This window comes from Pseudophryne corroboree, chromosome 5, assembly GCF_028390025.1.
Source record: "Pseudophryne corroboree isolate aPseCor3 chromosome 5, aPseCor3.hap2, whole genome shotgun sequence".
Classification (NCBI taxonomy): Eukaryota; Metazoa; Chordata; class Amphibia; order Anura; family Myobatrachidae; genus Pseudophryne; species Pseudophryne corroboree.
Window position 1 is genome coordinate 322,835,578 of NC_086448.1, and position 24,440 is coordinate 322,860,017.

Consider the following 24,440-nt stretch of genomic DNA (forward strand, 5'->3'; position numbering starts at 1 on the left):
AATAACTATGTACAAGTATTGCAGACAATCCGCACTTGGGATGGGCGCCCAGCATCCACTACGGACTATGAGAAATAGAATTATCGGTAAGTAAATTCTTATTTTCTCTAACGTCCTAGTGGATGCTGGGGACTCCGTCAGGACCATGGGGATTATACCAAAGCTCCCAAACGGGCGGGAGAGTGCGGATGACTCTGCAGCGCCGAATGAGAGAACTCCAGGTCCTCCTTAGCCAGAGTATCAAATTTGTAAAATTTTACAAACGTGTTCTCCCCTGACCACGTAGCTGCTCGGCAAAGTTGTAATGCCGAGACCCCTCGGGCAGCCGCCCAAGATGAGCCCACCTTCCTTGTGGAGTGGGCATTTACAGATTTAGGCTGTGGCAGGCCTGCCACAGAATGTGCAAGTTGGATTGTGCTACAGATCCAACGAGCAATCGTCTGCTTAGACGCAGGAGCACCCATCTTGTTGGGTGCATACAGGATAAACAGCGAGTCAGATTTTCTGACTCCAGCCGTCCTTGAAATACATATTTTCAATGCTCTGACAACGTCCAGCAACTTGGAGTCCTCCAAGTCGCTAGTAGCCGCAGGCACCACAATAGGCTGGTTCAAGTGAAAAGCCGAAACCACCTTAGGCAGAAACTGAGGACGCGTCCGCAGTTCTGCCCTGTCCGAATGGAAAATCAGATATGGGCTTTTGTACGATAAAGCCGCCAACTCTGATACTCTCCTGGCTGAAGCCAGGGCCAGTAGCATGGTTACTTTCCATGTAAGATACTTCAAATCTACCGATTTGAGCGGCTCAAACCAATGGGATTTGAGAAAATCCAAAACTACGTTGAGATCCCACGGTGCCACTGGAGGCACAATCGGGGGCTGTATATGTAGTACACCTTTGACAAAGGTTTGTACTTTAGGCACTGAAAGCCAATTCTTTCTGGAAGAAAATCGATAAGGCCGAAATTTGAACCTTAATAGACCCCAATTTGAGGCCCATAGACAATCCTGCCTGCAGGAAATGTAGGAATCGACCCAATTGAAATTCCTCCGTTGGGGCCTTCTTGGCCTCACACCACGCAACATATTTTCTCCAAATGCGGTGATAATGTTGTGCGGTCACTTCCTTCCTGGCTTTAATCAAGGTAGGAATAACTTCCTCTGGAATGCCCTTTTCTTTTAGAATCCGGCGTTCAACCGCCATGCCGTCAAACGCAGTCGCGGTAAGTCTTGGAACATACAAGGTCCCTGCTGAAGCAGATCCCTTCTTAACGGTAGAGGCCACGGCTCTTCCGTGAGCATCTCTTGAAGTTCCGGGTACCAAGTCCTTCTCGGCCAATCCGGAGCCACGAGTATTGTTCTTACTCCCCGTAGCCGTATAATTCTCAGTACCTTTGGTATGAGAGGCAGAGGAGGAAACACATACACGGACTGGTACACCCACGGTGTTACCAGAGCGTCCACAGCTATTGCCTGAGGGTCTCTTGACCTGGCGCAATATCTGTCCAGTTTCTTGTTGAGGCGGGACGCCATCATGTCCACCTTTGGTTTTTCCCAACGGTTCACAATCATGTGGAAGACTTCTGGATGAAGTCCCCACTCTCCCGGGTGGAGGTCGTGTCTGCTGAGGAAGTCTGCTTCCCAGTTGTCCACTCCCGGAATGAACACTGCTGACAGTGCTATGACATGATTTTCCACCCAGCGAAGAATCCTTGCAGCTTCTGTCATTGCTCTTCTGCTTCTCGTGCCGCCCTGTCTGTTTACGTGGGCGACTGCCGTGATGTTGTCCGACTGGATCAACACCGGCTGACCCTGAAGCAGCGGTTTTGCCAGGCTTAGAGCATTGTAAATCGCTCTTAGCTCCAGTATATTTATGTGAAGAGACGTCTCCAGGTTCGACCACACGCCCTGGAAGTTTCTTCCCTGTGTGACTGCTCCCCAGCCTCGTAGGCTGGCATCCGTAGTCACCAGGACCCAGTCCTGTATGCTGAATCTGCGGCGCTCTAACAGATGGGCACTCTGCAACCACCACAGAAGAGACACCCTTGTTCTTGGTGACAGTGTTATCCGCTGATGCATGTGCAGATGCGATCCGGACCATTTGTCCAACAGATCCCACTGAAATATTCGTGCGTGGAATCTGCCGAATGGAATTGCTTCGTAAGAAGCCACCATCTTTCCCAGGACTCTTGTGCATTGATGTACTGACACATTTCCTGGTTTTAGGAGGTTCCTGACAAGTTCGGATAACTCCCTTGCTTTCTCCTCCGGGAGAAACACCTTTTTCTGAACAGTGTCCAGAATCATTCCCAGGAACAGCAGACGTGTCGTCGGGGTCAATTGAGATTTTGGAAGATTCAGAATCCACCCGTGTTGTTGAAGCACTACTTGGGATAGTGCTACTCCGACTTCCAGCTGTTCTCTGGACCTTGCCCTTATCAGGAGATCGTCCAAGTAAGGGATAATTAATACGCCTTTTCTTCGTAGAAGAACCATCATTTCGGCCATTACCTTGGTAAAGACCCGAGGTGCCGTGGACAAACCAAACGGCAGCGTTTGAAACTGATAATGACAGTTTTGTATCACGAACCTGAGATACCCTTGGTGTGAAGGGTAAATTGGGACATGCAGATAAGCATCTTTTATGTCCAGGGACACCATGAAGTCCCCTTCTTCCAGATTCGCTATCACTGCTCTGAGTGACTCCATCTTGAACTTGAATTTCTGTATGTACAGGTTCAAGGATTTCAGATTTAGAATAGGTCTTACCGAACCGTCCGGCTTCGGTACCACAAATAGTGTGGAATAATACCCCTTTCCCTGTTGTAGGAGGGGTACCTTGACTATCACCTGCTGAGAATACAGCTTGTGAATGGCTTCCAATACCGTCGCCCTTTCTGAGGGAGACGTTGGTAAAGCAGACTTTAGGAACCGGCGAGGGGGAGACTTTTCGAATTCCAACTTGTAACCCTGAGATACTACCTGCAGGATCCAAGGGTCCACCTGTGAGCGCGCCCACTGTGTGCTGAAAATCTTTAGTCGACCCCCCACCGCCCCTGAGTCCGCTTGCACAGCCCCAGCGTCATGCTGAGGGCTTTGTAGAAGCCGGGGAGGGCTTCTGTTCGTGGGAAGTAGTTGCTTGCTGCACCCTCTTACCCCTTCCTTTGCCTCTGGGCAAATATGACTGTCCTTTTGCCCGCTTGTTCTTATAGGAACGAAAGGACTGCGGCTGAAAAGACGGTGTCTTTTTCTGTTGGGAGGTGACCTGAGGTAAAAAAGTGGATTTTCCGGCTGTTGCCGTGGCCACCAGATCCGATAGACCGACCCCAAATAATTCCTCTCCTTTATACGGCAATACTTCCATATGCCGTTTGGAATCCGCATCACCTGACCACTGTCGCGTCCATAAACTTCTTCTGGCAGATATGGACATCGCACTTACTCTCGATGCCAGAGTGCAAATATCCCTCTGAGCATCTCGCATATAAAGAAAAGCATCCTTTAATTGCTCTATAGTCAATAAAATACTGTCCCTATCCAGGGTATCAATATTTTCAGTCAGGGAATCCGACCACACCACCCCAGCACTGCACATCCAGGCTGAGGCTATTGCTGGTCGCAGTATAACACCAGTATGTGTGTATATACTCTTCAGGGTAGTTTCCAGCCTCCTATCAGCTGGATCCTTGAGGGCGGCCGTATCAGGAGACGGTAACGCCACTTGTTTTGATAAGCGTGTGAGCGCCTTATCCACCCTAGGGGGTGTTTCCCAGCGCGCCCTAACCTCTGGTGGGAAAGGGTATAATGCCAATAACTTCTTTGAAATTAGCAGTTTTCTATCGGGGTTAACCCACGCTTCATCACACACGTCATTCAATTCCTCTGATTCTGGAAAAGCAACAGGTAGTTTTTTTCACACCCCACATAATACCCCCCTTTGAGGTACCTGCAGTATCAGAGATATGCAAAGCCTCCTTCATTGCCGTGATCATATAACGTGTGGCCCTATTGGAAAATACGTTTCTTTCTTCACCGTCGACACTAGATTCATCTGTGTCGGTACCTGTGTCGACTGACTGAGGTAAGGGACGTTTTACAGCCCCTGACGGTGCCTGAGACGCCTGGACAGGTACTAACTGGTTTTCCGGCCGTCTCATGTCGTCCACTGACTTTTGCAGCGTGCTAACATTATCACGTAATTCCATAATTAAAGCCATCCATTCCGGTGTCGACTCCCTAGGGGGTGACATCACCATTACCGGCAATTGCTCCGCCTCCACACCAACATCGTCCTCATACATGTCGACACACACGTACCGACACACAGCAGACACACAGGGAATGCTCTTATCGAAGACAGGACCCCACTAGCCCTTTGGGGAGACAGAGGGAGAGTTTGCCAGCACACACCAAAGCGCTATAAAAATGTATATAAACAACCCTAAAAGGTGTTGTTTCTGTTATATGCGCTTAATATATAAAAATATCGCCAAAATATGCCCCCCTTCTCTGTTTTACCCTGTTTCTGTAGTGCAGTGCAGGGGAGAGTCCTGGGAGCCTTCCTCACAGCGGAGCTGAGCAGGAAAATGGCGCTGTGTGCTGAGGAGAATAGGCCCCGCCCCCTAAAACGGCGGGCTCTTCTCCCGGAGTTTGCGATATATGGCAGGGGTTAAATACATCCATATAGCCTCAAGGGCTATATGTGATGTATTTTAGCCATAGAAAAAGGTATTATACATTGCTGCCCAGGGCGCCCCCCCCAGCGCCCTGCACCCTCAGTGACCGCTGGTGTGAAGTGTGCCGACAACAATGGCGCACAGCTGCAGTGCTGTGCGCTACCTTATGAAGACTGAAAGTCTTCTGCCGCCTGTTTCCGGACCTCTTCAACTTCGGCATCTGCAAGGGGGGTCGGCGGCACGGCTCCGGGACCGGACTCCATGGCTGGGCCTGTGTTCGATCCCTCTGGAGCTAATGGTGTCCAGTAGCCTAAGAAGCAAATCCATCCTGCACGCAGGTGAGTTCACTTCTCTCCCCTAAGTCCCTCGTAGCAGTGAGCCTGTTGCCAGCAGGACTCACTGAAAATAAGAAACCTAAAAAACTTTTTCTAAGCAGCTCTTTATGAGAGCCACCTAGATTGCACCCTGCTCGGACGGGCACAAAAACCTAACTGAGGCTTGGAGGAGGGTCATAGGGGGAGGAGCCAGTACACACCATGTGATCCTAAAAGCTTACTTTTTGTGCCCTGTCTCCTGCGGAGCCGCTATTCCCCATGGTCCTGACGGAGTCCCCAGCATCCACTAGGACGTTAGAGAAAAAAGAACTGGTCCGCTTTTCTGATGAGAGCAAATGTTGCATCTTATTTGGTAACCAAGTTCTCAGAGTATGGAGGAAGAATGAAGAGGCACACAATCCATGATGCTTGAAGTCCAGTGTGAAGTTTCCACAGTCTGTGTTGATTTGCGGAGCCATGTCATCTGCTGGTCAACGCAGACGTCTACCAGGACATTTTAGAGCACTTCATGCTTCCTTCAGCAGACAAGCTTTATGGAGATGCTGACTTCATTTTCCAGCAGGACTTGGCACCTGCCTACACTGTCAAAAGTATCAAAACCTAGTTCAATGACCGTGGGATTACTGTGCTGGATTGGCCAGCAAACTTGCCTGACCTAAACCCCATAGAGAATCTATGGGGCATTGCCAAGTGAAAGATGAGAGACATGAGTCCGAACAATGCAGAAAATCTGAAGGACGCTATTGAAGCATCCTGGTCTTCCATAACACCTCAGCAGTGCCACAGGCTGATAGAATCCATGCCATGCCGCATTGTGGCAGTAATTCATGTAAAAGGGGCCCAAACCAAGTACTGAGTACATATGCATGATTATACTTTTCAGAGGGCTGACATCTCTGTATTTAAAATCCTTTTTTTTATTGATTTTATGTAATATTAAAATTTTCTGAGATTTTGGATTTGGGGTTTTCTTAAGCTGTAAGCCAGAATCATCACAATTATAACAAATAAAGGCTTGAAATATCTCACTTTGCATGTAATGAGTCTATATAATATATTAGTTTCACCTTTTAAGTTCAATTACTGAAATACAGTAAATGAACTTTTGCACGATATTCTAATTTTCTAATTTTCACCTATATTTCTTGTTTTCATTTAGTTTCCTGAGCAGTTACACAGAAATCAACCCAAATATAGGGACTGATTCAGACCTGGGCACAGCCGCATCCAGATGGTATGCGCACATGCAGCGGCTATGGGGGATAATTCTGAGTTGCTTGAAGCCTCAAGTTTGTTAGCAATTGGGCAAAACCATGTGCACAGCAGGGGGGGCAGATATAACATTTGCAGAGAGAGTTAGATTTTGGTAGGTTATTTTGTTTCTGTGCAGGGTAAATACTGGCTGCTTTATTTTTACACTGCAATTTAGATTTCAGTTTGAATACACCCCACCCAAATCTAACTCTCTCTCTGCACATGTTATATCTGCCCCTCCTGCAGTGCACATGGTTTTGCCCAACTGCTAACAAATTTGCTGCTGCGATCAACTCAGAATTAGGCCCATTGTGTGCAGGTGCGACCCTTCACCATGCAATTGCATCCCGGTGGAATTTGTTATGGAAGCAAATTCTGCATCCATCTCTGAATAGACCCCATAGTATGGATTGTCTATTGCAGTAGTTCCCAAACTTTTTTGAATCACAGCAACCTAGAGTATCAGTATTTTTTTCACGGCACCCCCTAGGTCAAAAGTTTCTTATTGAAAGAGCAAGCAAAATATATTAAATTAAGCAAAATGTGTTTATTCCTTAGGTTCAGTTATGCGGTAAGGGACAGGATTCACGTCTGTTGGTCCACATATTTTATGACTGGAAGCCACAAGCACTGATTTTGCCTACTACATTAACCAAAAATTGTTATGGTCAATTTGGCCTGGGTGGGTTGGACCACTAACGCAGGGCACCCCTGCAAGTACCCGAGGCCATTGCACCCAGTTTGGAATCCACTGGTCTATACTGAAACATGGTGCGTCATTCCCTACAACACATTGGATGTACTGTAGTCTGATGTTTTTGTAAGTAGTATGTAAGATTTAACATGGTATAGAGTACATACAGTACAAATACGAATAGAACAATAAAAACAAAAAAATATAAAAAAATAATATTGTAAGTGCACTTCTTAGATTACATTAAATAGAAAAGTATGATATGCATAACCACATTAGGAAGCGTATCCCAGACAAAATGGAATGAGACAGCTGCATAGAAACGACCAAGGCAAAAATAGGTACATCAAATAATATTAATCTCCCAGAGCTGCTAAAAAAAATATGATTAGGGAATGGGAACAGAGACAAAGTCTAGCTCCAAGGGTGATTTGAGAAACTGAGTAAAGCTAATCAGCCCAGATGCTATTAAATTTAAACTCCGCATTTGTAGTTAGTACCCCCTTTTCAGACCGCATTGCTGTGTCGCAACTTGGATTTTGTACATGGGTCCTTCCCAGGTGCGACCCAGCCCTTTCAGACTGGCAGTCAACCCGGCTTATTGCCGGGTTGGTGACATCACTACCGACACATGCTGAGGCGGCACTTTGAGATGAGACGATCTTCAAGTGCAGCCTCTTCCTATGAAGTGAACGGCTGCCGGGTCACATCGACCCAGCTTACCCGTTCACACTGCACTGCTGACCGGGTTGAATCCGTGTTCAACCCAGCTTGCTACCAGCTACACTGGCTAAACACTGAACCTGTAGAGGCCATCCAAGTACAGGCTATACGTACTTTTGCCAGACTGCAAGTATTTATAACATATTGTTTAGTGAATTTGTCCAACACATCCCCATCAAGTACTGTGCAGACGGGTCTACTACGCTTGGCCGGCTGTCGGGATCCCGACACCCAGCATACCGGCGCCAGGATCCCGACCACTGGAATGCCGGCAGTGGGGTGAGCAAAAAAAGAGCCCCTTGCAGGCTCGCTGCACTCACCACGCTGAGGGCACAGTGGCGCAGTGTTGTGGACACCCCAAGAGGGAAAATAGTTGTCGGTATCCTGGCAGTCGAGATCCCAGCATCGGTATGCTGAGCGACGAGATCCCTACAGCTGGGATATCCACTGCCACCCGTGCAGACTACAGGGGTAAACACCACACAGGGGACACCGGTGGAAGACACCACCCCTATTTCTCAGTTTAAATAGAAGACGTCAGAGGGCAATCCCATAATAGATGCCAGAATGTACCCTCAGCAAGCAGCTCTGCATTTAGGACAATGAGAAGTTTCCCTACCACCAAATCTACACAGACATATTGGGGTTAGGTATATCCTAGGTGATAAAAACAATTGTATTTGCTTATAACGATTAGACACAATGGAAATACGAGGGCACGCCAAAGCCATTTTGCAATTATCCTCCTTTATAAATTTCAGAGTTGACTGCCAAATTGTACAACGACCTGCGAAAGCCTATGTACATCATAATTTTTTTTTATTGGTGGAGTCCTGAATACCCATGGTGGCATCAGAAAATTGAGTGGACAGGGCATGTCTGAGTTGTAGAAACCTGAAGAAGTGGATGGACAAAGGGCAAACCAAACCACTGCTTTAACTGACTAAATGATTTAAGTTTATAATTGACCCACAGAGATACCCCCCCCCCCCACTAACCCCTAACCTCATTGAGATGTATAGTACAGTTCAGGCAAAGCTTTAGAATGCAATAATGGTATATCTGGGTAATGTCGAAGTAAAATAAAAAAAATTACATAAAGAGAACATACAAACTACACACATATAAGTCGCTATACTTGCAAATACACGCAGCGAGCACAGCAATACATGGTAACACACGCATTTACATGGACATGCCACAGAGATGGATTCGACACTTATTTAATACAGTACATAATTATAATAATATCAAGCGCCAGACATCATGATGATTTAAAATTATCTAATGAATTAATGTCATGAATGTGTATTATTTGAACGAAACAAGATAGACCTGTCATGTTTACTATTGAGGCAACCAGATTGATGTGTAGATTAATTTGATGCTTGTTGTGAAGTTGTGGGACATGGCAGCGGATAATTATGATTAAATGTATAAAAGCTAAAATCACTTTTATTAGAACAATAGATATTCCAAACAGGTGGTGGATAGGAAACTCAAGCCAGCCCCTTTGGACGTCCCAAAGGCTGAACCTGTTCAGCATATACAAAGAAACTAGTGACTCATCATGAATGAGAGAGAGTCCCCTCCCCCAAACTAGATAACACATTTTGCTGATCACACAGGAAGGTAGTACCTGTTTTGGTCTCAGAGGAAGATGGAGTCCCAGCATTACTTTACAGAGAGAGAGAGAGAGAGAGAGCGATATGGAAAGACGAATTTATATAACTTAAGGATAATGGTATTGTATGCTGGCATGTAACTGTATGTAACTTTATGTATTAACTGCTTACTGTGTGAGTTGTAATCATGTAACTATAGGTATACTGTACTTTGTAATATATATTGAATCCATATCCTTTTAATAACAAATATATACATCAATGAGCGAGCTTTTGTAACTCAGATAATGTGTGGGTGTATTGTTTTCTCTTATGGGATACAGTGTTTTGCGATTTACAGCGCACTTTTATCGTATATGGTAATAAGATGCGCCTGGCGTCTACAATATATATTAGAGCGGGCATTTTAAATATTTGTGAGAAATCAATTTGGCATTCTTAGTAATGACCCTCCACTCCCAACAGTTTTGAGAGACACTCCCATACCCATATTGCCTGGACAATTAAAGGGCTACCGATTCTAGTTTCCTTACCAAATAGCAGAATTTGTAGAGGGGTGTGGGATAGGCCCACAACTAGAAGTATAGGGAGCGCCATAGGATCTGGGTTTCTGAGCCACCAACATAAGTAAGCCCACTGGGAACAGTATAACTGGCAATGTGGAAGCGCAAGCCCATCAAACACCCTCAATGTCGTAAGCACATTGAGTTGTATTCTGGCCAATTGATCTGCCCACAACTTGGAAGAAATTAGACTATTTAGCTACCAAAAAGAAAAACAGAGTTGGAAGAAGAAACTGAGAATTATGAAAAATGTTTGAAAATTTGGGGAGTACCACAGTTTTATTAGATTGACACAACCCGACAACAAGTGGGAAAGTAAACACCAAACCGTTGCCTGAGCTTTCAAGTACCTCAATTGAGGCGTGACATAAAGCGAAATAAAATCCTGAGGTGTGTTAGAAGGCCAAACACTCAAGTAATTGACATTATCCACCTATTGCAGCAAAAGGTTTACGGACAGGCCAGAGAAATCACAAAAGTAATTAATGAGATCGAGAACTATCATTTATAGCATTAGGCTATAAAACCATTCATCGAAAAATCAAGCTAAGGGAGCAGAGTACAAAAGCTGAATCTACTGTATTTAATGAATCTAGGGCCTAAACTACAGCATTTCTTAGTCTCCCATAGATAGAGCCACTCAGAGTCAAATGCCTTTGCAGCATTGAGGGAAACAATCACCGAAGATGACTCCTGTCTGTGAAAGACTCTTACATTAATGGAGGTTGATTTGCCTGGCATAAACCCCATCTGGTCTGGGTGGATTATAAACAATATCACTTGCTTAAGCCTAGTCGCTAGTATTTTGGGCAGAATTATTACAACCATGGTGAGTAAGGAAATAGGATGGTAAGATTCGGGAAATATTGGATCCTTCCCTGGTTTGGACAGAACAATCACAAAAGCTTCCAACATGGACTGTGGAAGTGTACCATTATCAAAGAGTAGGTAATAAAGTTCCAATAGACAGGGCAAATAAAAGCGAGCATGTTTTTTATACAGCTCAATTGGTACACTATCCAAACCAGGAGCCTTCCCAGGGACGGAGCAAAGGGCCATTTCTTCTTCCTCCAGCATAAATGGGGAATCTAAGAATTCCCTAGCCTCAAGGGGTAAAGTAGGGATGGAGATAGCAGCAATATAAGAACACAAACCCTCCATACTACATGACCATTTAGAAGCAAAAAGGGAGTGATAAAAATGAGCAAACACAACAACAATTTCAGGAGGGACATCTGTGTATCTCAGCTGTTTTACCAACAACCTCCACTACAGTGGGTGAGGAACATTCAGCCCTGGCTAATGAGCAAGATAACTCCCCGGCCTCTCAGCCAATGAAGACTGAGAATGAGCAGCAAACAGAAGTATATAATGAGTTTTGGTGATCAAATGATCATTCCATTATTTTTGCAAAGCAGGCAAGGCTAATTTGGAGAAGCCTGTACCACTGGACAAATATTCAACTTATAACCTTTTACATGAGGCTTCTAGTTCTAGCTCTTGGTGCTTATAAAAGGATTTAAGTTCTGCTACATGTTTAATCAATGTGCACCTTAGAAAGGTTTTAAAGGCATCCATCATCACCTCCACCCCAGCTGAACCACTATTAGTAGAGAAGTAGCCCTTCCAGGCCAATTCCGAGCCAACCTCCATATGTGGGAATCAGAATGGGTTAAGCTTCCAGAAGGGTTGCTGCCTCGAATTCCCAAGTACAGATTGAGTGCAAGTGGGGAGTAATCCGAAATCCCTCCAGGTTCATAGCTGACCAATGACAACTTAGGCAGCAGGTTGGAGAAGACATAGGCAGGGTCTATCCTAGAGAACGAGCCACGAGTATGGGAATAACAAAAGAATTGCTTCACAACGGGATGTCTCATCCCCCAGGCATTCACCTGGACCATCTCTGCCACAAGGGCTGTGAACCGTCCACCCCCAGCAGAAGGAGTGCCAAAAATCAAGCTCCAGCGAATTTGGGGTAGGAATATGTTTTGGCAGTAAGAGAAGAAGCATAGTATGAACCAGACATTAAATAAAAACATTACACCTCCACCTGTCAGACTGCAAGGACTCCAGGCTAAAACAGACCATCTTCCGAAATAGAACAGATACCCCTCGGGAAGAGGTGGTATGGGAGGAGGGAGAAGGAGGAGAGATACGAACGAGAGTCAGGGAGAGAAGTGAACAAAAGGGAGGGAGAGATACAAGAGAGGGAGAGATACAAGAGAGAGGAGGAGTAGAAGATAAGAGAAATAGAGAGAGAAAGATTGTGCGACACAAAACAGGGAGTGTGAGATACAAGATATAGGGGTATATGCAATTCACGGCGAATCGCGGCAATTTTTCGCCGTTTTTTAATTCGACTTAATTCGACAGGTGAATTCCGGAAGGTGGCTGCCGGAATTCACCATATTCAATGAAAAACGGATTCGCCAGAACCGCGGGCGAAAATCGGCCGATTTGGCGGATTTTGCCGCGATTTTAAAAAACGGGAAAAACCCGGAAAAAAAAAATGGCGTGGGGTCCCCCCTCCAAAGCATAACCAGCCTCGGGCTCTTCGAGCTGGTCCTGGTTCTAAAAATGCGGGGTAAAATTGGGCAGGGATCCCCCGTATTTTTAAAACCAGCACCGGGCTCTGCGCCTGGTGCTGGTGCCAAAAATACGGGGGACAAAAAGAGTAGGGGTCCCCCGTATTTTTAACACCAGCATCGGGCTCCACTAGCTGGACAGATAATGCCACAGCCGGGGGTCACTTTTATACAGTGCCCTGCGGCCGTGGCATCAAATATCCAACTAGTCACCCCTGGCCGGGGTACCCTGGGGGAGTGGGGACCCCTTCAATCAAGGGTTCCCCCACCCCCAGCCACCCAAGGGCCAGGGGTGAAGCCCGAGGCTGTCCCCCCCCATCCAATGGGCTGCAGATGGGGGGGCTGATAGCCTTTTGTGATAATGAAAAGAATATTGTTTTTTCCAGCAGTACTACAAGTCCCAGCAAGCCTCCCCCGCAAGCTGGTACTTGGAGAACCACAAGTACCAGCATGCGGGAGAAAAACGGGCCCGCTGGTACCTGTAGTACTACTGGAAAAAAAATACCCAAATAAAAACAGTACACAGACACCTTGATAGTAAAACTTTATTACACACTACCGACACACACATACTTACCTATGTTGACACGCCGACTGCCACGGTCTCCGACGATCCGAGGGTACCTGTGAAAAAATTATACTCACCTTCCAGCGTCCAGAGGTACATCCACGTCCAGAGTATAATCCACGTACTTGTTAAAAAAACAAACCGCAAATACCCGCTCCATACCGGACTGAAAGGGGTCCCATGCTGACACATCAGACCCCTTTCTCCCGAATGCCGGGACATCACGTGACTCCTGTCACTGAAGTCCCTTCAGCCAATCAGGAAGCGCTACTTCCGTGGCGCTCACCTGATTGGCTGTGCGCTGTCTGTGCTGTGACAGCGCATCGCAAAGCCGCTCCATTAGTTTCAATGGTGGGAACTTAGCGGCTAGCCGGGGGGTTACCCGCGGTCGGCCGCTGACCGGCGGGTGACCTCACCGCTAGCCGCTAAGTTCCCACCATTGAATATAATGGACAGCGCACAGCCAATCAGGTAAGCGCAACGAAGTTGCGCTTCCTGATTGGCTTTAGAGACCTTTGTGTGACAGCTGTCACTGACAGGTCTCATTCGGGGTAAGGGGTCTCATGTGTCAGCATGGGACCCCTTTCAGTCCGGTGGTCCGTGTGTTCGTTTTCTTTTTTTGCCAAGTACGTGGATTTATCTCTGGACCCTGGTTGAGGTGAGTATATTGATCTTTTCTTTTCAGGTATCCGTGGATTCTACATGGAGAAGAGGACCGATGTCGGCGTGTGAACATAGGTAAGTATGTGTGTGTCGGCAGTGTGTAATAAAGTTTTACTTGTCACGGTGTGTGTGTACTGTTTTTATTTGGGTATTTTTTTTCCAGTAGTACTACAGGTACCAGCGGGCCCGTTTTTCTCCCGCATGCTGGTACTTGTGGTTCTCCAAGTACCAGCTTGCGGGGGAGGCTTGCTGGGACTTGTAGTACTGCTGGAAAAAACAATATTCTTTTCATTATCAAAAAAGGCTATCAGCCCCCCCATCCGCAGCCCATTGGATGGGGGGGGACAGCCTCGGGCTTTACCCCTGGCCCTTGGGTGGCTGGGGGGGGACCCCTTGATTGAAGGGGTCCCCACTCCCCCAGGGTACCCCGGCCAGGGGTGACTAGTTGGATATTTAATGCCACGGCCGCAGGGCACGGCATAAAAGTGACCCCCGGCTGTGGCATTATCTGTCCAGCTAGTGGAGCCCGATGCTGGTGTTAAAAATACGGGGGACCCCTACTCTTTTTGTCCCCCGTATATTTGGCACCAGCACCAGGCGCAGAGCCCGGTGCTGGTTTTAAAAATACGGGGGATCCCCTGTCAATTTTTTCCACGCATTTTTAGAACCAGGACCAGCTCGAAGAGCCCGAGGCTGGTTATGCTTTGGAGGGGGGACCCCACGCCATTTTTTTTTAGGATTTTACCGTTCCAGCAATGAAAAAATAAAAAATAAAAATATTTTAAAAAATATATAAATTATATTTGTGCCTCCAAAAAAAAATAAAAAATTACCTAATCCCTTCTAATATAAATAGATATGCTATTCCTAAAAAAAAAAACACCAAAAAAAACATGTTTAAATTTTTTTTTATTGTTTTCACCCTCCAAAGTGTGGCGGATTGAAAATGACGAATTTGCTGTCTAAAAGCACTGCTGTCGAATTTCCAAACTTGAATTGAATATGCTTTGGTCGAATTGCAGCACTTGTATCATTGCAGAGAAGTCGAATTTGCAAAAATTCGAATTTCAAAAAGTCGAATTTTGAAAGTCCGTTTTTTGGTCGGAAAGCACTGAATTGCATAGGCAAATTTTTTTTTGGGGCGAAAATGACCCGAAATTCGACAATTTCGGGAATTCGACCGCAATTGCATATACCCCATAGAGAGGGTGATACACAAGACAGAGGGAGATCTACAAGAGTAAAGTAGACAGGCAGGCAAAGACAGTGAAGATGTCCATCTATTGGCATCAACAGAAAGGATTCCCAAAGTTTTTAGAGGTATTGGTTACCTGAACCTATGTGATTTATTGATAGGCGGGTGAGTGGTTACTTATGATGGTAACTATGCAGCGTCTGTGTACCAATGATTTGCAACCCAATCTTATCATTCTGTGTGCATAGGCATGTAAAGAGAAAAAAGGAAGAATGTGCTATGGCTTGGTAAGATGCATTTTTCTGGCTGTTTCTCTGCATATACAGAAAATGAAGTTGATATTCAGTCTCGGTAACCTGTAATTAGATGTCTCTCATAGACATTCTACCAGCGTACAATGCACATTTTTTTTTCTTCGTTTTTTTTTCTCCCAAAATGCATCTTAGATGAAAAATTATGTAATAGGACGCACAAGCAGCTCCTGCTGTTTAAAATGATATGTGGCATGCCTATGTTCTGTGTGTAATTGCGACTATATCTGCATCCGAAATGCCACGTTACAATGTTTTTCATGTGACTGTATTTGCATACAAAATGCTATGTTACAATGTTTTCCATGAAAACGTTGTAGTATAGCATTTTGTATGCAAATACAGTCACAGTCACACACAGAACATAGGCATGCTGCATATCGTTTTAATCATCAGAAACTGTTTGTGCATCCGATTACATTACTTTGCATCTATAATGCATTTTTGCAGGAAAAAATTCAAATGAAGACGCTTGGCACTACCGAGTTACACAGAACTCACACGTTATGTGTAATGTAACAAATATGTAAGAGGACACATCAGTATATCTGATTGACATTAATTGTCCTTGGAAGTTATGTTCAAATGCTGCAAATACTAATGGATTAAGGCAAAGTGAATGGATTTTGTTGTATACTACAGGGAGCAGACAAAATCTGCTAGGATTAGTCATGGATTACATATAAAGTTAAATATAATGCTGTTATTATAAATCAAGAAATCTAGAAGAAAGTATTTTGTTCACCTTAAATGGTCAGTAGAACAAAACAAATACATGCATAAGCATTTATCTCATTGCGTTAGTAGATGAATAGAAAGAAAAACAAAGATGAGAACACGATGTATACATCACCAAAAACCTAAATAAGAGTTATTGGAAGATACAGTACACAAAGTGCCAATAATGAAAATGGATCTGAAATCAAAGTAAGGCAACTATATGGCAATACTATGAAAAAATTCAATTAACATAATTGTATTCACCATTAAAGCTATGGTGACCTATTAAGATGAATACGAAACCTAATAGTATGCATGCATGTTTTTTTCCCAAACATTTACATCTCTATGGATCAATATACATTACAATTGTGACATTTTAAAAAGAGCCACCTACAAAGTGATACAGTAGTTGATCCATATGCTCAGCTGATAATGTGATAAGGCTGATGAAGTTGAATACATAGTATTGCTGAGTAGCATGGCAAAGATGGAGAAAATAGAATGGAATACAATTAAAGTAGATAAACTGTAAAACCAATCAAAACTAGGGCATACTATAAAGCCTCCATACTTACTGTATGGATCACACGAATGGCAGTCTAAGCCTGGATTATGATGCACACAATGGATGCATGGTTGGCATTCAGCAGGTTAAACAACAGGTGTAAAGGATGCCATCTAGTTAAGTGTACTATAATTCAATAGCCAATTATTAATAATATTCTAATATTATTATTTACTTTCTTGTGCCCAGCCCACTTTCAGTGTCGACTTAACAGATTTTTCGGTGTACACACTAACCAATCAGCCGCTCGATACGTCAGTCCCTTTCATGTAGCAGGGAGGGCATCTGAATTTGCCCGCACAGCTGTGACATTGGCATCCGCAGCAAGTGTACTGACCACCTGTACACACAGCATGATGCGCTGATATATCTGCAGGCATATCGACTGTGCTGTACGGCCGATGCGATATGTCTGTGAATGACGTAGTTTACAGAGATATTACGGGTACACACCCACGATATGTATCGGGCGTTTAACTGAACGGCGATACATCGACCAGTGTGTACCCAGCATTAGGCACACAGCTGAAGAACGACAATAAGATATGTTTTTGTTAAGAACGCCTCTATTTGGTTCCTGAATAAAGAAAACTCTGTAATGTGGGCGTGGCCAGAGAATTTTACATGCCTCTAATCATCATCTCTAAAATAGCACTATTTTCTGTTTAACATCCTTGGAAAGCTTTATCAAGTTACTATTACTGCCAATGCTAACAACACACACACACACACACACACACACACACACACACACACACACACACACTATGCTGAAAGCTCACTTCCACTAACAAGTGGTGATAAGGGCTGACTAGTTGGGCCAAGTGGTTCTTATCTGCCGTCAAATTCTATGTATGTATGTATGTATGTATGTATGTATGTATGTATGTATGTTTCAAGTACAGGTGATACATGTTTTATTGTTATTAGGATTAAAGCTATAACTTTACCTCAAGAGGTGAACTGACTTTAGCGCAGTGTAGTTTACAGTACATCCAAAACAACTACAGTGGCCAAAACAGTTGAAGGAGGTACAGTATGAGCATAACGTCAATGGAGAAGAAGAAATAAAAAGGCACATAAAACTCGACATTAGCCAAAATATCGTTGCCTTGTGTATTAATATCAGAGTCTGTGAGTTACATTTGGTAGCATCAGTCAATGATAAACTAGATCACCTTTGCCAGGAGTAGTGGTTGGATTAGCATATTATAAAGAAAGTAAAGCTTGTTAACTATTAAATTATCGGTGTTACAGGTGTGTTTCACAAAAAGTTTTGGCCAACAATTCTTATAGGAAAATGTCATGCACTACAATGCAGTTTATCATGTGATTTTTAGATTTGTTTCACGGAACTCAAGTTCCACAGTAAAACTGCTCAATGATGCAACTTTGGGGGTAATTCAGACCTGATCGCTCGCTAGTGTTTTTTTGCACTGCTGCGATCAGGTCAGAATGGCGCATGCGTATGCAACGCAATGCGCAGGCGCGTCGCACGGGTAGAAAGCGGATCGTTACTGTGTGCTGGGTTTTACGAAGAATCTATTCGCACAGCCGATCGCAAGGTGATTGACAGGAAGAATGCATTTGTGGATGTCAACAGACTGTTTTCTGAGAGTGGTTGGAAAAATACAGGTGTGTCCAAGCGTTTGCAGGGCGGGTGTCTGACATCAATTCCGACCCCAGACATGCTGAAGTGATCGCAGCAGCTGAGTAAGTTCTGGGCAACTCAGAAACTGCACAAAGTTTTTTTGTACGGCTCTGCTACACATGCGATCGCACACTTGCACAGTTAAAATACACTCCCCAGTGGGCGGCGACTATGCGAACGCAGAACTGCAAAAAACAGCTAGCGATCGATCAGGTCTGAATTACCCCCTTTGTCAGAGCACCCGACACACATGCCACTAGTCTAATACAATTTATTGTGCAACAAATCATATTACTAGGGCAGTCTAGCACTTAAATATATGTATCATTATGAATGTATTCATGTTTAAAATGCTTGAAAGTCTTTAATTATGAAAACCAGACACTATCCGACAAAGATCCTTGCCCTTAGAGCCAGACTCATTTGCATTTAAATAGTAAAGACACAGAAGTAAAGGCATGACACTTACGCAGCTCTCCCACTTTGAGGATTTCACAAAGCATCTTGGTTAGTTCAATACTACTGCGGCCAAAAGGACATTCATGCTCGTCTTCCCGACTGCTATTTTCCAAGACAATCTGAAATGAAAATGGTTGCCATACTGACAATTAACATCACGTCACACCAAACATGCCAGTCAGATTAAATTGTACACTAGACAACGGTGGATAAGGATGAGAGAACAAAATACTGTTTTATGGGTCAGAAAATAAAACTGAATTGCTACGTTCTAATAATTGCTGCAAACAATAAAAAATAAATAAAATGCTGTAACAGTGCATTGAAAAGGGAATATGTAATACAGATAAATAGTCTTTATTCATATGGGTAGGACTGTTCCCACATTACCCAAAACACATTAAATTCAGAACTTTAGTAGTACTTTACCTTTTCAGTACTAGCCAAATAAAGTCAACCAGTAGGGCAGTTCGGACAGACATAACGCCTACATCGCTCAGTGTGTACGTTGAATATGTGCACTCCTGCGGTTGCATGCAAGGTCATCAGGTTTGATGTGTTGCACATCAAACCTAGCAATATCACTAACGATTTGGTGCTTATTGGGGATTGTGTACTGCCAAGCAGATGTGTTGACGATATTCCCATTATTTAAATTAGCCAGTGATTGTTCTAGTGTGTAGAGTAGCAATGATATCTCTCATACAATATATAATTTGGTTGTTTGGTAAAATTGCACAGTGTGTACGCTCAATCTCAATTGTTCTGGGCTCAAGGGAAATCGTCGTGAAAGTCGAACGTTCCAGTGTACCCAGCCTAAATTTCCCTAAATATATACATCAGTTTGAAACTACAACTAAAATACATAGGCAGTATTCAATTCTTTCCGCCTCCTTCCATGCCCATTCTGTTTCTGCTCAGGGGTGTGGTATCATCATTTCTGCCCGCTACCCCAGGAGAAGCGAGGCACCCTCACCCTTTAGGCAGCTAAACCGGATTACTAATAGCGCGATATACGCAATAACGGGGGTCACTTCAGAAAGGAGATTGGGAGTGATATATCATTGGAATACTCATAATGTTGTACAACCAATTTGTTGATGTTATATTAAATTGGCCTCTAAACACTGCGTACCTGGGTTCAAAATGGCCACTAATGCTGATCAACATGATTGGGATCAATAATTTAAACAGGATTACAGGAAAACCTTATGGGGGGAATGTAATAGAGTGCGAGAACCAAGAAGTGTGATACTTTCAGTTACATGGCAAAACAATGCTGGTTTTACTATGTAACGGATTTTCGCTTTTAAAATACGTGAGAACGTGCCGAAGCTCCGCACTTCCAGGTTCTTGCACTCTATTACATTCTCCCCCATGTGTGGTCATCAGCCCTCTGGTCAGTGGTGTAGGCAGGGTTTGTGTATGGCAGTGGTTCTCAAACTCGGTCCTCAGGACCCCACACAGTGCATGTTTTGCAGGTAACCCAGCAGGTGCACAGGTGTATTAATTACTCACTGACACATTTTAAAAGGTCCACAAGTGGAGCTAATTATTCCACTTGTGATTCTGTGAGGAGACCTGCAAAACATGCACCGTGTGGGGTCCTGAGGACCGAGTTTGAGAACCTGTGGTGTATGGGAAACAACTACTACTTCCTGCTTAAAAAAAGTCTTAAAAATAACACTTACAGTATGTAGCTGAACCCTGCAGCCGCAGGCTACCCTCTGCTAATCTACTATAGCATATCTTTTATTCGGAAATGACAAGGAAGGCAAGATGCTCTTAGGGCCAGTCAGTTGTGCAGTTGTTTGCAGCCACAAATCTAATGCAGCTATCCAGGGCTGGCGGAACTTGCCATCAAATCAGCAGAGGAAAAGGTTGAGACTCTGGAGAGTGTCCTCTTTCGCAACCCCTTCTGCTCCACAGCACAGGATTCAGTGCAGATACTGAAAGCTATGAACATTAGCGGACAGAGTTCACCAGGCCAGGTGACAGGATATTTGTGACTTGCACTAAAGACATGGAACCTAGTGTGGAGCTGGGGCCACAGACAGATAACGGGCAATTTTTCTATAAGGAAGGTATAGGAAGGAGTATGATTGATATATCAGAATAAGTATAAACAATTTATTTATTTAATGTATTCTGTGACACAGAAGCAATGTAGTGGAAGCACACACTGACTTAGGACTTGTCCACTATGCTTTATTTTGTCAGGATGACCGCAGCCCAGTAACCATCACACAGTAAATGTTCATGGCCCTATCAGTGTCAAACAGAGACCTACTCCCTAGTCAATGGCCACCTTTCCCGGCATTGGTCATACAGATAAATGGCCCAGACAACCTTTTATACCTTAGACCAGTGGTTCTCAACCTCGGTCCTCAAGTACACCCAACAGTTCATGTTTTCCAGGTCACCTAGCAGGCGCACAGGTGTATTCATTACTCACTGACACATTTTAAAAGACCCACAGGTGGAGCAAATTATTTCACTTACAATCCTGTGAGGAGACCTGGAAAACATGAACTGTTGGGGGTACTTGAGGACCGCGGTTGAGAACAACTGCCTAAGACTCTCCCCCCCAACTGACAGGCATGTGACACACCCACCCTGAATTCATAAGGAAGACCTTTATATGTGTTCTGGTTGATCACGGACATGCATTCAGCTGCACCAGACTGCAGGGGAGAGGTGCACTGCAGGTAAGACACACATTTTCTATCCTCCAAATAATACATACTGTATCTTCCCATGGTTTATCAGCTAAATAATAACACAGCTTATGACACATAATATTGTTAAATAGTGATTTTATCACTCTGTAAAAGTGATATGTTACACAAGATGACCGTTTTCAAACATTGGGGGTCATTCCGAGTTGTTCGCTCGCAAGCTGCTTTTAGCAGCTTTGTACACGCTAAGCCGCCGCCCTCTGGGAGTGAATCTTAGCATAGTAAAATTGCGAACGAAAGATTCTCAAAATTGCGATTACACACCTCTTAGCAGTTTCTGAGTAGCTTCAAACTTACTCGGCATCTGCGATCAGTTCAGTGCTTGTCGTTCCTGGTTTGACGTCACAAACACACCCAGCGTTCGCCCAGACACTCCCCCGTTTCTCCAGCCACTCCCGCGTTTTTCCCAGAAACGGTAGCGTTTTTTCGCACACACCCATAAAACGGCCAGTTTCCGCCCAGAAACACCCACTTCCTGTCAATCACATTACGATCACCAGAACGAAGAAAAAACCGGGAGTAAAATTCCTAACTGCATAGCAAATTTACTTGGCGCAGTCGCACTGCGGACATTGCGCATGCGCATTCGCGACTAATCGCTCCGTTGCGAAAAAAAATAACGAGCAAACAACTCGGAATGACCCCCATTGTTGTTTAAATTACCGCGCTGCAATTTTGCTCTAGTTACCTCTAAAATGAATGTTAGCCTGTAAATAATAACATATTTGTTTTTATTCTACAAATGCATAACCTTTCATGTGCCTACATTAAGTTTGACACATATGGAAAGATAGCGCACCCATCCCAGAAAAATAAAGAATGTGGGCTTTTGATTTATGAATGAATATCCACTACTCACTTTGGATAAATCGGCTGAGGCTCACATATGGAAAATACACTTAACTAAGGAAAATCTATTCATACAGGAATAAGAATATGGGTGTTGCCAAAGGGAACCTTGTACCTGCAGCTTAAGAAGAGAGGGTGTTCTTTGCAACCCTAATGGGAAAATATTTGAAAATAGCAAGTTCTCCAGCACTGGTGAAAACCACTTCTATGACATAGAAATTGCTACAAAACTAACCCTAATGGGCCCTACATGCTGGGTATTTTCCGCCGAGGTGACCAGCGGCCGAAACCGCCGACCCGGCGAGGGAGGGAGGGTGATGGGGGGAGTGAAGTTTTTTCACTTTCTGACGTCACCCGGCCCCATAGCCCAGCATGCTAATATGAACGAGATTGTCTATATTGGCTTGCAAGTATCAACGAGTTGGCACCAATGATGAGCGACCACAGGGCCACACATCGTTCATCGTTGGTGCCTATACACTTAGCAATACGAACGATATCTCGTTCATTAATGAAGGACGACGCAAAACACTCAAGTGAGTAGAGAGTTGCTCTAATTACACACAGTGCAGCACTGTCGGAAGAGCAGTACAAAGAAAGCAAGCAGCATCCCACCACTTGTCACAGTTACACATGGGGGGCCAAATGTAATAGAGTGAGAGTTTCAAAAAGTGAATCATTTACACAGCAAGATCAACCTGGTTTTGCAGTGTAAATGATTTTCACTTTGAAAAAAAAACTGAAAAACCTTACCAAGTCTCTCACTTTCTGAAACTCTCACTCTATTACATTTGGCCCCGGATGTTGAAAGTAGTGGGAATGCACAGGTGCTGTGAGAACATTTATATGGCTTGCATCTATGCATTATACTGAAGATGCACCTTCATTACATCATAATAACATCGGCCCTGCCATCTTAAAACTGATGTTGGGACAGTATGACTGATATGAGGCACAGTCTAATGGGCGTCAGAGGAAGCAGATGTCTACCTGCTCTGGCCTGACTGGAAATTACTGTAGAATTAAACAGTGAACATTACACTCTTACACGTAAGAGTTCTTGTTACCTTACTTATTGAACCCTTGTACAGCTAAAACAAAAAGGTTAGTTAACATCTAAAGGTTTTGTGTTAGAAACAAAGTTTGATGAAAAGGGAGAACACCCCCTTTAGTCTTTTAATATTTCTTTATGGATGACATCATTAACACTGATTGAGGAGCCAAAGCAATCTGAGATCGCCAGTTGCTACACAACCACCACAGCAGTGAAATATTGTCCACCTTGCTTTTACCCTTTGAATAAGGTGAGCAGAAATGCATGAGCAACCTACCTCCCTGTATTTTCTCAGATTACACTATGATTCTCTTTTTTTTTTTTTTTTGAGAAAACAAATTAAGAGTTCTTGGTTTTAAGACTAATCACCCAAAAAATTCAGCTAATTCTTCCTGAGACAGTGTGCTAACATTATCTTCAGAGCTGGCCCTAGGTACAGGTAGCATAGGCAAATGCCTACAGACATCTTGAAAAGCCATGGGGCACCTGGGCAGACTGGACATTTAAGCTCAGCTGCTCCAGCTCAAGATTTCAGAAGTCCCGGCTGACAGTGGCTGTAATCCAGTGGGATGTACAGGCTTTCTGGAACTGAAGCGCCATTGCCTGTAAAAGCCTATCACAGGAAGCAGAGCAGCAGCAGAAAGTCTGTACAGCCCAGTGTTGATAACACAGCTCTTGCAGCTTCCATCAGTGTGATGCTGATGTGACTTAAGGTTTTGTCAATGTCATTTACATCAGAGTGCGCTTCACAGAGTAGAGAAGCAGAGGGAAGACAGCAAAGGTAAGTAAATTATGAGGGTTTGTTAAACTGATAAATAGGGGATTTGAATGCTTCAGATAAACAAGAAGGGAGATTTAATTGCTGATGACACACAAGGAGGAAAGATTTAATAGCTGGAGACACACACGGGAGTGATAATAGGATTTTAATACCTACCGGTAAATCCTTTTCTCTTAGTCCGTAGAGGATGCTGGGGACTCCAAAAGGACCATGGGGTATAGACAGGATCCGCAGGAGACATGGGCAACTATAAGACTTTGAATGGGTGTAAACTGGCTCCTCCCTCTATGCCCCTCCTCCAGACTCCAGTTATAGAACTGTGCCCAGGGAGACGGACATTTCGAGGAAAGAATTTATTGTTTAACCACGGTGAGCGTCATACCAGCTCACACCTCAAACATGCCGCAGAATGTGGCATTCAATAGAACA

The 24,440-nt window shown here is 44.2% G+C and overlaps 1 protein-coding gene across 4 annotated transcripts in view; it reads right to left on the reverse strand.

The window, feature by feature from the left end:
* The window catches only part of ELMO1 (engulfment and cell motility 1), a 910,002-nt gene that overhangs the window by 417,893 nt on the left and 467,669 nt on the right, over nt 1-24,440 (reverse strand). For all 4 annotated transcript variants that reach the window (XM_063922511.1, XM_063922512.1, XM_063922514.1 and 1 more), the window contains one exon: nt 18,600-18,708. In XM_063922511.1, the coding sequence (XP_063778581.1) occupies nt 18,600-18,708 (109 nt within the window). The remainder of the gene's footprint in view (nt 1-18,599; nt 18,709-24,440) is intronic.